This window comes from Prionailurus bengalensis, chromosome B2, assembly GCF_016509475.1.
Source record: "Prionailurus bengalensis isolate Pbe53 chromosome B2, Fcat_Pben_1.1_paternal_pri, whole genome shotgun sequence".
Taxonomy (NCBI): Eukaryota; Metazoa; Chordata; class Mammalia; order Carnivora; family Felidae; genus Prionailurus; species Prionailurus bengalensis.
The window spans coordinates 74,621,704-74,636,820 of record NC_057349.1 but is presented as its reverse complement, the minus strand read 5'-3'; the positions used below and the strand labels follow the sequence as shown (position 1 = coordinate 74,636,820).

Genomic DNA, 15,117 nt, shown 5'->3' with positions numbered 1-15,117 from the left:
ATATTAACACTCCATGTACACAAGAATGTTTAGCTGTCATTTACTGAATGCTGTTCTCCTTAAAATATGATGATTATAAAACAATAGGTAGGAAGTGAAAGCAGGGAGGGAGATAAATGAGCTTATATATCATGTTGCAGGTCTTTTTCTTAAATATATGTGTGTATACATATATGTATATATATAAAATAATTAACTTACGTTAGAAAGTTGCTTGTAGGGATGCCTGGGTGTCTCAGTTGGTTAAGCCTCTGACTTTGGTTCAGGTCATGATATCGAGGTTTGTGAGTTTGAACCCCAAGTTAGGCTCTGTGCTGACAGTTCAGATACTGGAGCCTGCTTCAGATTCTGTGTCTCTCTCTGTTCCTCCCTGCCTTGTGCTCTCTCTTTCTCTCTCTCTCAAAAATAAACATTTTTAAAAAATTAAAGAAAACTGTGTAGATCCCTAAACTCTAACCTAAAATGTCATACTTTCCAATACTCTAATGTTAACCTATCATTTTTTTCAGCTTCAGAAGTCTGTAATCTGAACCCCATATAGAAATGGTTGATAGGCTTCTGGGTTGGACCACTGCAGCGAATAGAGTGGTGGTCTTGGGTTTCCTGTGCTTTACACACTTCTCTGAGGAGTAGAGAGGGAGGCAGAGAGTAGTAGTAATCAGCCACTCCAGAACTTACTGCCAACATCATAAAAGCTTGCCCAGACTTATTAGAGGGTTAATGAAAATTGGCCTTCTTTCTAAATGCTCAGTACTTTAACTGTGGGGTAGTTCTGTTATGATACATTTCTTTTAAAATACCGTGCTTCTTTTTAAAGTTAGTTGTGTGTCTGTGTTGTAGGGGCGTGCAATTTTTGCCAGTGGCAGTCCTTTTGATCCAGTCACTCTTCCAGATGGACGGACCCTATATCCTGGCCAAGGAAACAATTCCTATGTGTTTCCTGGAATCGCTCTTGGTGTTGTGGCTTGTGGACTGAGACATATCACAGATGAGATTTTTCTCACAACTGCTGAGGTATTGTAAACTCTGTGTTCACCAAGGCTGTAAAACACCAGATGAGCTCCATGTGGGTTAATGATTTATTTATTTATATAGCATCTCAGCTCACTCCCTATAAGGTACAAAGTCCGAAGAAGAAAAAAATCTCTCCTAGTGGAGAATAAGGGGTCGGTAGCAGGTTCACATTGGAGTCACGAGTAAAAGACTATTTTTCAGTAGCCAGTAAAAAAACTGTTCTGATCTCTTATAAGGAACTCATTTTCGTCTTCATACTTCCAATCAAATTCTGTGACAGTAGTGACACAATTGAAAATACTGTTTCCAAATCATAATGCAGCGACCAATGTTTCTCCGAACTTTCCTAAATAACAGCATTTTGAAGGTTTAAAATGAAAGTCTGATTTGGTATAGTGAAGAAGTGTGTATCATTGAGGGTACAGGGCAGAAAACAGAAACTACTCTAATATTTTAAGCAGAAAGAAAATTATAGCAGGGAATTAGTGTTTTTGAACTCATTAAAAGGACACATGTGGGTTTGAGTGTGGGCCTTCAGGAAAGATTCTCCAAACATTACACAACAGACCCAGTAGTAACTGGTGAGCTGTTCTTAAGAAGTGAAGGATCTGAAACCTTACCTTAGTTGCAAGCTAATGAGTTAGCCTGCCACAGTTTCATGGATGCTGGCAAAAGACCCAAAACCCTTAGGTCGGAGACAAAGACTTTATTACTTATGGCACAAGACGTACTATAAACTTCAGGTTCCCATCAGTTCCCTTTCCTCCCCACACTTCAGGGGGACGATACAGTGATTTGGCACATATTTGTAAAATCATGAGCTTTTGATAATCAGAATGTTCATCTGGTTGATACCTTGTTTGAGCAGGATGCAGTTCACGGATGAGAGATTTGAGTGAATTTCTTCTAAAATGAGACCACTGTACAACATGGTAACTGAACTGAACCAAATAAAAGTTGATTAAAATTCAGATATTTTCAGCTTGCGAACATACTGTGCTTTCTGTTTTGAAGAGGAACTCGGAGAATATAGATGGAGTCTTCTGTTATTGTTGTGGTCTAAGGAGTATAATCCCAGCGTTTAGTGCCTGGCATCATTCTGTGAGAACAGATAGCAAAGCTGTAACGTCCTGCTCTTTTCTTTGTCTTCCCTGCAGTAGAAGCATCGCAGCTGGTGTCCCAGAGTTTCTTTATCTCCTAAAATCTTGTTACACATAAGTAGATATCTGCTCACTAAGAGAGCTTATCAAAGCTGTTCACACATTAAGAAAAATATAATTATTTTTCTACATAACAGACACATCAAAGGGGGGGGGGGGGAGATCTTCTGCTCAATGTAGCCCATGTTTGCTTTCCTAAATAACTCCAGCACCATCTAGTGACAAACTCCATGACAAAAAAAAAAATCCTTCCATTTACCATCCAGGCAAAGTAATAAATACTATCAAAAAACTTTGAAGAAAAAAGAAAATGTAATGTCAGCCGTGCCCTTCTTGTAGCTAGTGATCTCTCTGGCTACCTCTTCTGGCCTTTCCACTGGTTTTCTCTTAGGATTCAACACAACAGTCTTGTTTTTCATACCACCTCATTGTTTACTTTGTCTTCTTTCCATGTCCCTTTTAACTAAGAGCTTTTTTCTAGCATTGATTTTGTTGTTGTTGTAACTTTTTCCCCTTTTTTCTTATGCTTTCAGAGATTTCATCCATTCTCTGGGTTCCATTATCTTAAGTCTAAAAGTGGCCAAATCTGTGTCTCTAGTCTCATCTTGTAACGTGTCTCCAGTTACTTTTTCCTTAAACACAAAATGCATAAAACCATACTTTTCACCTTCCTTCACCCTCAGTATTTGCATTGCATTTAGTGATAACTCCTTTCTAAGTAGACACCAAAGCTTAGAATCCTGTCATTCCTTCATTCTCTCTCATCCCAAAGCTTCAAACACAACATGCAGGCACACACCTGTATAACTGCTCTATTATCCTGCCTGGAAAACTCTGAGAACTATTCACCTATCTAAGCCTCTCCTTCTGTTAACTTCACTCCCCCACCTCATGCTTGAATCCTTTGGTGACTACCATGGCTCATCTTGAGAAAATTAGGCTTAGGAAGGTTAATTAATTTGCCTAAATTCTACCAAATAGTAATTATTGCAGTTAGAATTTGAATATAGACCTACCTCACATCATAGCCCGAGCTTTCAACCACCATGCTGTTACAACAAAGAGGATTCTGGCTTTCCTGGTACCCTCACAACCTTCTGAACCTCTGCTAAGAGCACTTAGTGCTCCCCTGGGTCAGCCCTCCTGGGAACATACTCCTCGCCTCCTGTCCACATCTGAGAGGCATGTCTGGCTGCCTGTCCTTCTCCCATTCCTCCTGAACCACCTGCTCTGTGTTCTTTCATCTGCCTCACCCCACCCCTTTCTGAGGTCTGTGTGGAGGACACTAGAGATGGTCACCACAGACAACAGCATCTGGAGGAAACTTTGATTCATTGAAGTCACTGGATAACTGAAAATCCAGCTGCTGTAACATTGCCAAAATGAAACGAAGACAGATCATTTGAAAGCGGACACAGTGTAGATAGAGAGACACCAGTGGCATATCAAAAGCAGCAAATAGTTTTTTTTTTTTTTTTTTTAAATTTTTTTTTCCAACGTTTATTTATTTTTGGGACAGAGAGAGACAGAGCATGAACGGGGGAGGGGCAGAGAGAGAGGGAGACACAGAATCGGAAACAGGCTCCAGGCTCTGAGCCATCAGCCCAAAGCCTGACGTGGGGCTCGAACTCGCAGACCTCGAGATCGTGACCTGGTTGAAGTCGGATGCTTAACCGACTGCGCCACCCAGGCGCCCCGCAGCAAATAGTTTTTGAGTGAATGAGGTAATAGGTGAGAGCAACGTTAAGACTCTTGTATAGTCTCCCCTTTTCCCCCAGGTCAATCCCTTCCATGTTAGTGATTTCATTCCTAACATGAGGCTCCCCTGGTCACGTGTTTGCTACTTGCCTGTGTTCTATGGTGTCTCGGTTCTCTCTCTGTGTGACAGGCATACGTGGAGAGCAAAGATTCAGACTGATTCTAATTTACTCAGCCATCTTCTTACTGTCCCAGGTTTCTTTAAAATGATATTGTGCAACATTCTAGACAAGAAGCAATGATGCTGGACCCCAATGGTGAGAGGAACAGTATACCTCTTATCTCATAGAAATCATTTGCAGTTGATTGGTTATAGAACTTGCCTCCACCTCAAAAAGCTTACTAGCTTTCATATTGTAGAGCTAGATCTGGCCCCCAAAGCTATTTTACTTCCATTCTGCCATGGTGACTGCCCCTCTGTTCTTTTAAGTGTGAAATAGCTAAGAGGGCTCAACCTGGGCTCAGTCGGTTGAGCATCTTACTCTTGATATCCTCTCAGGTCATGATCTCATGGTGGTGAGACCGAGCCCTATGTCAGTCTCTGTGCTGAGTGTGGAGCCTGCTTGGGATTCTCTCTTTTTCTCTCCCTGTGCCCCTCCCCCATCCGCTTGTGTGTGTGCATGAGTATGCATGTGCAAGCACGCATGCTCTCTCGAAATAAATAAATAAACACTAAGCAAAAAGTGAAATAGCTAAAACATACCGAACATTTACTTTCTCAGACAATGTGGTAAATTCCTTACTGGCATTTATTTTGTTTAATCTCATGAATTAGGAATTGTTAGTAGTCTTCTATCGCCAAAGGGAAAACTAGGCTTAGGAAGGTTAATTAATTTGCCCAATTCAAGCAAACAGTAATTATTGCAGTTAGAATTTGAATATAGACGTACATCACATCACAGCCTGAGCTTTCAACCACCATGCTGTTATATCCGTTCAACATTGTGCTACTCATTTTTTCTCTATCCAGTTAAATAACAGTACTAGATACCTATACAGGTTTTTGCTTTAACATCTAAGAAATGCCAATGATTTGAATCTGCTACAGATCCTTTGCAGAACAACAAGAAGTAACAGGATTTTGTAAGCAGCCTAAATTCAATGGGGCATCAACATAAAATGGTTTTATTTTTCCTGACAATCACTGTTTTGAATAATTCTCCATCAAGTCTTTCTTTTCTTTCTCTTAATGGCATCTCAGTAACTTTTAATTCCATTTCAATTCACCCATTCTTTTAACAAGTATTGATTAATACCTGCTATGTGCTACTCATTATTCTGGGTGCTGGGGAATATATCAGTGAACAATAATTAAACATCTGTTCTGTTCAGAATCAGTATCCAATTCAGATATCATCTCTTGTTCCTTCAGTACAAGAGGCCTGCCGCAGCAGCTGGCTGAGAGCCCCTTCTCTTTTATTATTCTCCCATCCCAGCATCTTGAGGGGCTCAGGGAAAAGAGCATGTCTGGGCTCTGAACACCTCCTCCCCCTTCTTATCAAGGCCTATTTCTTCAAATGTGTTGGAAACAGAAAGGAAGGGTATGGAAAAGGACAAACATGCCCTGTCCTTTCCTTTCCTTTCCTTTCCTTTCCTTTCCTTTCCTTTCCTTTCCTTTCCTTTCCTTTCCTTCCCCTTCCCCTTCCCCTTCCCCTTCCCCTTCCCCTTCCCCTTCCCTTTCCTTTCCCTTCCCCTTCCCCTTCCCCTTCCCCTTCCCCTTCCCCTTCCCCTTCCCCTTCCCCTTCCCCTTCCCCTCCCTTCCCTTCCCTTCCTTTCCTTTCCTTTCCTTTCCTTTCCTTTCCTTTCCTTTCCTTTCCTTTCCTTTCCTTTTTTTAGAGAGCATATGAGCAGGGGACAGGGGTAGAGGGAGAGGGAGAGAGAATCCTACGCAGGTTCCATGCCTAGTGCAGAGCCCAACACAGGGCTCTATCCCACGATCCTGGGATTATGACCTCAGTCAAAGTCAAGAATCAGACATTCGACCCACTCAGTCATCCATCCAGGAACCCTAAACATGTCTTTTATTAACTCTCCACTTTTTTAGGCCATTGAACCATCTGAGGCAGGAGCCCATATCTGGCTTTCTCATGGGGTATGTGTACAAGAGTTTAGAGGACTCTTTGGGGCCCTCTGTGGCATGACATGAGAGATCTGGCTCCAGTTCAGCCTTTTTCCCTTGCTCAGCTTGTGAGATCCTCCTCTGCAGTGGTAACTTGGCTTGGAAGCTCATGCCTTCTGGGGATACAGGCTCCTCCCCAAGCAATCCCCCCACCCCCCTTTCTATCTGATTCTCCTTTCCCATCCTCTTCACCTCTGCTTACATAAACATGTCTGTAACTGCTCAGGCTAAGTGAGGAATAGAATGCCAAACTCTCCTTCTTGAGGGCACCTCATGCTTTCAAGAGAGGGCAGTGTGCAAGAAGAAGAGGGGAGAGAAGCCACTGCATTACCCACTAGGCCAGACTATGGTTCTAGTGACTCTCCCTGATTCTCCCCATTTCAGCCTTCTGAAAAGGGGTGGCTGTGTTTGTGGGGCTGCAGGGCTGATTCCGCCCCCTCTTAGGTTCTGAGGGACGTGGCAGTCCTCACACTATTTGGTGGCTTCATAATAATGTGGAACACTTAATTCCATTTCTTCTAGTGTTGGGGGCCCTGATCACCAATTCTGGGGCCAAGGAAAAGTTTTGCTCAACATCCTGTTATAAAGGCAAGAAATAAAGGGCTGAACAATGTCTTTATTATAAAATTCTTTGTGATCAGCTTTCTGTAATTATAATTATATATTTTGCATGATATGTAATGTAATATTAATCAAATAGCAGTTGTACTAGTAACTTCATCCTGCTCTCCCCCCACCCCACACTCCTGCCTAAATATCCTTGTTCAGAATATCCTCAGTCACCCATAGAATTTAACCAAAATTCCTTAATTTGGCATTGACAGTGCCCCAATCCTTATTCTCTATTTAGATTCCCCTCTGCTCCCCCAGATCAGGACACTGGGGATCACTGAGTCCAGCTCATACATCTCTGCCTTTGGTCTGAACCTGTCTTCTTTCTGGAGTGCCCAGCCCTTCCCTTTTGTCTGACTCCTAGCTCTCCTTCAGTCCCATACTAAGCTGTCTCCACTGTACTTCTGGATTTCTTAACACTCACATTTCACCTTTGACCTAGGCTGTCCTCTCTTTGAGTATTCCCTTTTTCTTCCTCACTAATTTCTAACTTTCTCAAGGGCAGGAACTGCTTTTTTATCCTTTCTTGGTGTTATACTTGCTCAGTGTCTTTCATATTTGCTGATGGCAATAAAACAATTGAAGGAATAATTTCATGATTTAAAAATCTAACATATTAAGAGATAGTGAAAAATACGTGTTTGCTTATGCAAAATGTTTCAAATGAGGAAGATTTTCTACTTCCTGTCTGCACCCTCAGGTCTGTTAAATAATAGAGCCAGCCACATACTGCTTTAGACTTGCCACACTGAAATACCTAATCAAAGTCTTAGAGCTGGAGGGAACTTCACAATTGCTGAGTCTACCTCTGTGCCCCAGAAGGTTCAGCAAATAACTTAGCATATAGAACTTTATTGTTGAACCGCTTGAGAGCAACTTACAGTATCATGTCCCTTTACCCCTAGATATTTCAGGACATTTTTTTATGTGATCTCTGTACCATTTTCAATTCAGGAACTTTAACACTGATAGAATATTATTATCTAATGCACAGTCCGAATTCAAATTTCACCAATTATCCATTAGAAAAGGCCTTTATAGCCTCTAGACTAATCCTTTAATCTGCAAGAATATTTCAGTCTTTCCTTTATGGCACTGACATTTTGGAGCATACAGGCCAGTTGGTTTTTACAATGTTCCCCACTTTGGGTTTATCTGATTGTTTCCTCATGATTGAATTCAAGTTATGCGGTTTTGTTAGGAGTACTAAATGCCTAATGATTGCATCCTTCTCAGTGCATCACATCAGGAGGCATGTAGTGTCAATCTGTCTCATTAAAAAAAATACTTTACTGAGGTATGATTGACAAACAAAAAGCTGTACATATTTAATCACACAACTTGATCACCAAAATACATGCCATAAATATGTCTATCATTGCCAAATGCTCTTTCCTACTCTCTTTGTGTGTGGGGGGGGGGGGGGGGGGAGAGAGAGAGACAGAGAGAGAGATTGAGAGAGGGAGATAAGAACACTTACCATAAAATCTACCCTCTTAGCAAATTCTTAAGTATATGTCTTTTAATTTAGAAATGGGGAATGGTCTGGGAACAACAAATGCTGAGACCAGTTAGGTGATTCAGAGAATCCAGAATCTGGATAAATTGAAACCCTACTTGCAATGTGACTCCAAAGTGGCTCCCTCAGTCCCGTGCTGTACCTCTTGTGCCAGAATATGTGAGCTAGGAGAAGCAGTGTGATCAGCCTTGGATCCCTTCCCTCCTGTACTCTCAGGGTCCTTGTCCATCACTTCTGTCATCCTCCTCTGCTTTCCTCGCCCCTCTCTCCCCTGTTCCTCAGGCACATCGGATGGAAAAGCTGCCAGCATTTCATGGCACAGTAGAAAAGGAACTGGAGTAAGAGGCAGTGCAGATTCTGTTCCCATCTTTACTAATGGTGGGATCCCACCAGTCACCAAGTCTTCTGGACTCAAGTTTTCCCATCGACAAAGGGAAAGACAAAATTAGGTGATCACATTAATGTGCCCTGCTTCCATATATGACCATATGTGATCATTCACCTAGGTATCCTCATAACCATCACATTGTATGGTGTGAAGTAAAAACATATTTGTCTTTCTTATTTTGAAAGGTTATAGCCCAGCAAGTATCAGATAAACACTTGGAAGAGGGCCGGCTTTATCCTCCTTTGGACACCATTAGAGATGTTTCTGTGAAAATTGCAGCAAAGGTAAAACCACTCTTTTTCAAGTCTTATTATTTTTAATTCCTTCTATTGCTAAGTATGCATTTTTAGCCACTAAAAATCACTTCACTTCCTTGAAATGTATATCTGTATCAACTTATTTTGTCAGAAGTCAGAGAAATGAGACACAGTGCTTTAGCAGAGCTTAGGAACTACACTTCATCCCTAGGAATGGAAGAATTGGGGTGAATCATTGATTTCCCTATCATTCTTTATCTGTCCCATAATCTAAATAAGTTAGTAGGATTCCCTTTCAGTTAGGTTTCTCCTATTTCACCTTTTTTAACTTATTGTTTTCCATATTTCAGTTGTGTTGTCACCAAAATATTGCAGATACGGTAGAGTAACATTTAGAATCATTTGAATCACTTGTCTATGTTTCTATGATGTATAGCATCTTAAAGATCACAATTGATAATATTGGGCAGAGGGCTAAACAATGAGGGCAAGGAACTCAAAGCTGTTGGGGTGGCAGATGAGCTAATGAAACAATTAGCCAAGAAGAACCTAAAGACAGAGAAATTTTCTGTAATTAAGATGAGAGAGAAATTGACTTTTTTTACAATATAATTATATTAGCCTCTTAGGGCTGCTGTAACAAAATACCACAGACTGGTGGCTCAAACAACAGAAATCTATTTCTCACAGTTCTGGGGGCTGGAAATCTAAGATTAAGGGGTAGAAGGCCTGATTTCCTTGGAGGGCTCCTTCCTTAGCTTGTAGATGACTGCTTTCTCACTGTGGTCCTCACGTGGTCTTTTCTTTGTGCACAAACATCCTTGGCTCTCCTGGGATGTCCATATTTGCCCTTCTCATAAGAACACTAGTCAGTTTGGATTAGGGCCCACCCAAACAGCCTCATTTTTAACTTAATTACTTCTTTAAAGTCCCTGTCTCCAAACATTATCACACTCTGAGGTACTGGGGGTTAGTGCATATGAATTTTGGGTGACATAGGTCAGCCCATAATGGTTATGTTTATATGTTACAGATGTAAACTAGGGTTTCTCAGCTGCAGCACTGTGCACATATTGGCTGGATAACTCTTGGTTGTGGGGGTTATCTTGGCATTATAGAAGGCTAAGCATACCTGGCCTTTACCCACCAGATGTCAGCAGCCTCTGCCCAGTTATGACAACCGAAAATGTCTCCAGACATTGCCAAGTATCCCCTCAGGGGAAATATCGTTTTTTGGTTGAAAATAAAGACTATTAGCAAATTTACCAAAACAGTACCATATTTAGGATTCATGTATCATTATATGCCTTATTGATTGAGGGCATATGCTTCAAAACCCAAGTAATCCTTCAAAAAAACTTTAGATAATCTGCTTGATTACCTATTCATGAAAGAGTATCTTTTTATCTTCTACTATTTTATATCTCCTAGTTTTTAACTAATTTGAATTGTTAATACACCGAACAGCACATTATTATGTTAAATTCATTGTGAAGATTTAAACGAAAAGGTGTTGGGGCGCCTGGGCGCCTGGTGTCGGTTAAGCATCCGACTTCAGCTCAGGTCATGATCTCAAGGTTCGTGAGTTCAAGTCCCACATTGGGCTTTGTGCTGACAGCTCAGAGCCTGGAGCCTGCTTTGGATTCTGCATCTCGCTGTCTCTCCGCCCCTCCCCTGCTCTCACTCTTTCTCTCTCTCAAAAATAAACATAAATGAAAAGGTGTTAGCTTATGATTAGAGGAGAAAGTACAAAAGCAGAGGACCTCAGGGAAGTTCATAAAGACTCGGATATTCCACCTAGAATCATGGGAAGATCAAGTGCTGAGACAGAAACTGGGAAATCAGAACAAAGAATCAAGTTGAGGGAGGAAGATAGTGTAAGTGACCTGCAAGTTTGAAGTTTCAGGGCACATTCACATAGAATTCATACAACTCCAGCAAGTTGATAGAAATGGTTGAAACTTAAAGAGACACTAAATATAAAGATGTGGGAACTATTTTCCATGTGGTAATGGGGGAAATGCCAGGAGTTTTTGGAGCTACCAGGACAGCAAGTATAGCAGGTGAGAACTAAGGATGGAAGATGGTTTGTTACTCTGTCCAGAACACAGAGGTAAGAAGCCAGTGAAGGGAAGTTAGGACTTTAAGATGAGACTCAGAACTGAGCAACATGTCAGAAATTAGACAGGACACAGTGTCAGGATGGGGGTGGAAGAGTGATATCCTGATGAGAAAAACAGGTGAACTTTTAGTATGTACAGAGTTAGCAGGACCTTGTACAAAAGCAATTTCAGTAGCACAGAAGTTACTGGGGAGAATTAGGAAAGCAACAGAGAACAAACTGCTCTTGCAGACTCTAGCATTGAGGGTGGAGGCTTCATTTGGGGGGGAGGGGTGGTCTCTGATACAGCGAGTGTGTCCTGGGACCAGAAAGAGGAGTGAACTTTCACACAGTCTGTGTCAGGAATGAAATAATGTGTTTTGTTATAAAAGTAGTACAACTATTGCAAACAGGCACAAGGGGTCTTCTGGGGTGATGGAAATGTTCTAAAAGTGGATTCGGTAACAGTTGCACAACTCTGCGAATTGACAAAAATAATTTCATTGTGCACTTAAAATGTTGGGATTTTGCAATCAGTCAATTATACCTCAAAAAAGCTGTTAACTAGTAATAATACATTATAGGCACTTTGGGAAATACAGAAGAAACTATCCAATACTCTATTTTTCTAACATAAGCAGTTTTATTATTTTGGTGTGTTTGCCTCCAGTCTTTTTTTCATTTGCTTGCTGTCTTTGCTAATATTGTCATAATCATGGTATATACATTTGTTCTGTGTGTTTTTCATGAATATTTCTCCATAATATGGCAGTCTTTGTAACCATAATTTTTCACAATGCGTAATTTTTCATTGAGAAGAAATACTTAATCATTCCAATCTTCTTCAAAATCAGACTTATCCAAATAACTCTATTATACAGATAGCTCCTAGCGATTGCTTTTTTTTACAACTGGAATGAATTAAAGAGTACGTATAGAGTGATTAATTTTGACAAGTGGGAGAATCCATTCTTCTCAAAGTAAGGGGAGAGCGAATGTTTGAAGATGTAGAGGAGTTCACTTGAGTTGATGGAAGGGGAAATTGAGACTGTTTTCGTTGAGTAGCTGGAATGTTCTCAGTACAGTAATGAGTCAAATGCAGTTACGACAGAGGAAGGTTTGAAATTGCCTTGTGGGAACTGGGAGACAAAGGGTGTTTGTTTGTTAAAGAAAAGGATAAAAACATAATATGCAACCACATCAACCTAGGTAAGGTTAGGAAAAGTATGACATCGCTGGAGGCAGCCATGAAAGGGGAAAGCCAGCACTGAGGGTTGCCCAGACCAGGAACTAGAATGGGGAGTGTGACAGCAAGACAGGGAGACAGGAGATTCTGTGATACTGGGGAGGGGCATTATAACTGACTGTGGAGTCCAGCAGATTAGGTGAACAGGGATAAATAAGGAAATTTTGTAGGAAGCTGTGGTCAGGACAGGGATTGTGGATACCGCATGCTATCTGAGTTCAAACTTAGCAGGAATACTAAGGTATTTAGTTCAAGTTAGTTACCATTCAGGTCATGTCAAAACTTTCACCACTGGATTATCTGTGAAATCCTGTTATGATCACACTTTTGATAAATCTCTATTCTCCACACTTTCCGTTGTTGGCGATGTCCTGTTCTCCTCCTGCTATGTGATTTATAATTGCATTTTCCTTTTCTATCTTCTTTGTGTATGTGTGCTTTTATTATAATGTAACTTAATTTTTTGTAAACGACCAAGACATAAATTAATTTTTTGAAACAGATGAAAACTGACATGTGCTCACCATCAACTCTATTCATTAAAATAATTAATATTCTTTTTTTATTCCTAGATTGTGAAAGATGCTTACCAAGAAAAGACAGCCACAGTTTATCCTGAACCCCAAAACAAGGAAGCATTTGTCCGCTCTCAGATGTATAGCACTGATTATGACCAGATTCTACCTGATTGTTATTCTTGGCCTGAAGAGGCCCAGAAAATACAGACCAAACTTGACCAGTAGCATAATTACTGACATTTCTAATTCCATTAATGAGATCTTAAAGTCTCTCATAATTTTTAAAGATTGGAATCTTTTCTAATTACTCGTAATATTCTAGACTAGGATAATTTTACTTTAACTATAAAAATTCATGGAAGAATATTAATATACTTTGGGGTAAACATCACACTAGACAATTTTGCTTCATTTACTTTCTCATTATTTATGGTTTCTCTCTTAATTATTTTGCCCAAGTTCTCTTAAAAAGCTATTGTACCTACTACTGAGAAACACACCATTTTTATATAGGGAACTAATGGAAAGACCAAAATTAGTAATAAATTGATATGCTCAACATTAAAATCCATAATTGTTTTGTTGACCATTTTGCTAAAAATTTACTCTTTTTTCTTTTTAATAAAGATAGAAATGAATTTAGGCATAGATGAATTTTTGCTAAAAGCAGAAACAATACTTACTTCATTGCCTAGAGAAAAATAACTTCTCAGGTATTTTTATTCCAGTCCTACATTATATTAGTTCTTCTAGTGCAACTGAACTCTAACATTTCTAAGAAAGATCATTGCTGTTTACAATGCCTTGTGCAGCCTTAGATTTTAATATTCTTTCCCCATTGTTACATCTTCTTATCATTTTGGTTCTCAGTCAGATATCTCTTCTAGAAGCACTTTTCTTCCTCCCCTGACTGAATGCCCTATCCTTCACACTATTGCTGCTGAACATTTGCAGACTGTGGTGCCTGTCCAGAAGTTGGTACCTTCAGTTCAGCATAGCCTGAGCCACAGAAAGAGCTGAAAGAGAGTAGGTAATATCCTTAAGAAAGGGCTGCCTGTGGAGCTGACCTCTTAGGACAAAGATCTCTGGAGTCAGGGGCAAGAGTGTGGTTCCCAGACAAGCTGGGTTCTCACTTAAGTGACCTGCCCTCGTGTTTCCTTGATTAGCTCAGGTAATTAGAGCTCACTGTGTTACAATAAACTCACTTTACTCTGAGTATGGAGGAAATTTTGTAACCCAATTCCCCAGTATCAGAAACTATCTTTACATCAGGTATTAAGATATTCTAATTACCGTCAGTACTTATAGCCCAGAAATTGTTAACTTCAAGTTTTACTTTAGAAATTAATAACTGAACCAATGGAAACCATTTTAAATTCTTAAGCTCAGGTGCAATAACATTTGCTATTTATTTGTAGGATTATTTGGAGAATTTCTGTTCTTGAAATAATGCTTTTAAAAAGTATAAGAAGATGTTCAAGATAAACTATACTGTACAATGACTTTATTGAAGGTTGAAGATTATACAGATAGTTTCAGGTGTGAATAGACAGGGTGTGGTTATTTCTGAAAGTAACATTTAGTCAAGAGTTTCCTCAATATAGTCACTTTGAAAAGATCCAGAATGCTTATTTCTTGTCTGTTTCCATGTTGTCTTGCAACTCTAACTAAATGTATTTACCTATGCAAAAGATTTATTAAAGTGTAGAAAAAGTGAATGAATAAAATTATGATTGTCTTTTTCTCTTAAAATATTGTTACATTTTAAAATGATAATGCTGGGCCTTGGCAGTCATGTGACAGTATATGAATTTTAAAAATATTCTCATAGCTAATTTCAATATGAACTTCATTTAATACATGTGTAGTCATATTTGCTCTATACTATAATAAATGAGCGACTTCCTTATCCTCGGAGAAAGATAATAAAACAAGCATTGGATGATTACTTACTAGGTTTCAAGTATTCTGTATAGATCAATTAATGTAGTCCTCACAAGTTCCTATGAAGTAGGTATTTTAAGTGGCTTACCAAGTCCACAGAGCTAATAAGTCAAGGAGGTGGGCTCTAAATCCGTGTTTATCTTGCTTCATAGTCCGTTCTCTTTTTGCTAGAGTGCAGTCTAGAATACCACTGTACAATAGACAAAGGAAGTGAGCCACCTATGTAATTTCTAGTGGCCTCATATAAAGAAAATATAGGTGGAATCCATGTTAATTTTATTTAAACTGACATCTCCAGATTATTGTTTCAATATGTAATCCATATAAAAATATTAATGAAATGCTTTATCTTATACTAACCTCCAAAATCTAGATATTTTCATATGCATCCAAGTCATGGAAGCTCACAGACCCCCTGAATATATGAATTACAAAGATAGCACAAAAATCAACAGATAAAAAGAATAAGGTGTTTAGTAAG

At 39.6% G+C, this 15,117-nt stretch overlaps 1 protein-coding gene across 1 annotated transcript in view; it reads left to right on the top strand.

The window, feature by feature from the left end:
• ME1 (malic enzyme 1) overlaps positions 1–14,410 on the top strand; it is a 189,572-nt gene extending 175,162 nt beyond the window's left edge. The window contains exons 12-14 of the mRNA XM_043593012.1: positions 841–1,014; positions 8,756–8,854; positions 12,747–14,410. Of these exons, the coding sequence (XP_043448947.1) occupies positions 841–1,014; positions 8,756–8,854; positions 12,747–12,917 (444 nt within the window). The 3' untranslated portion in view covers positions 12,918–14,410. The remainder of the gene's footprint in view (positions 1–840; positions 1,015–8,755; positions 8,855–12,746) is intronic.
• Positions 14,411–15,117: the final 707 nt, after the last annotated feature.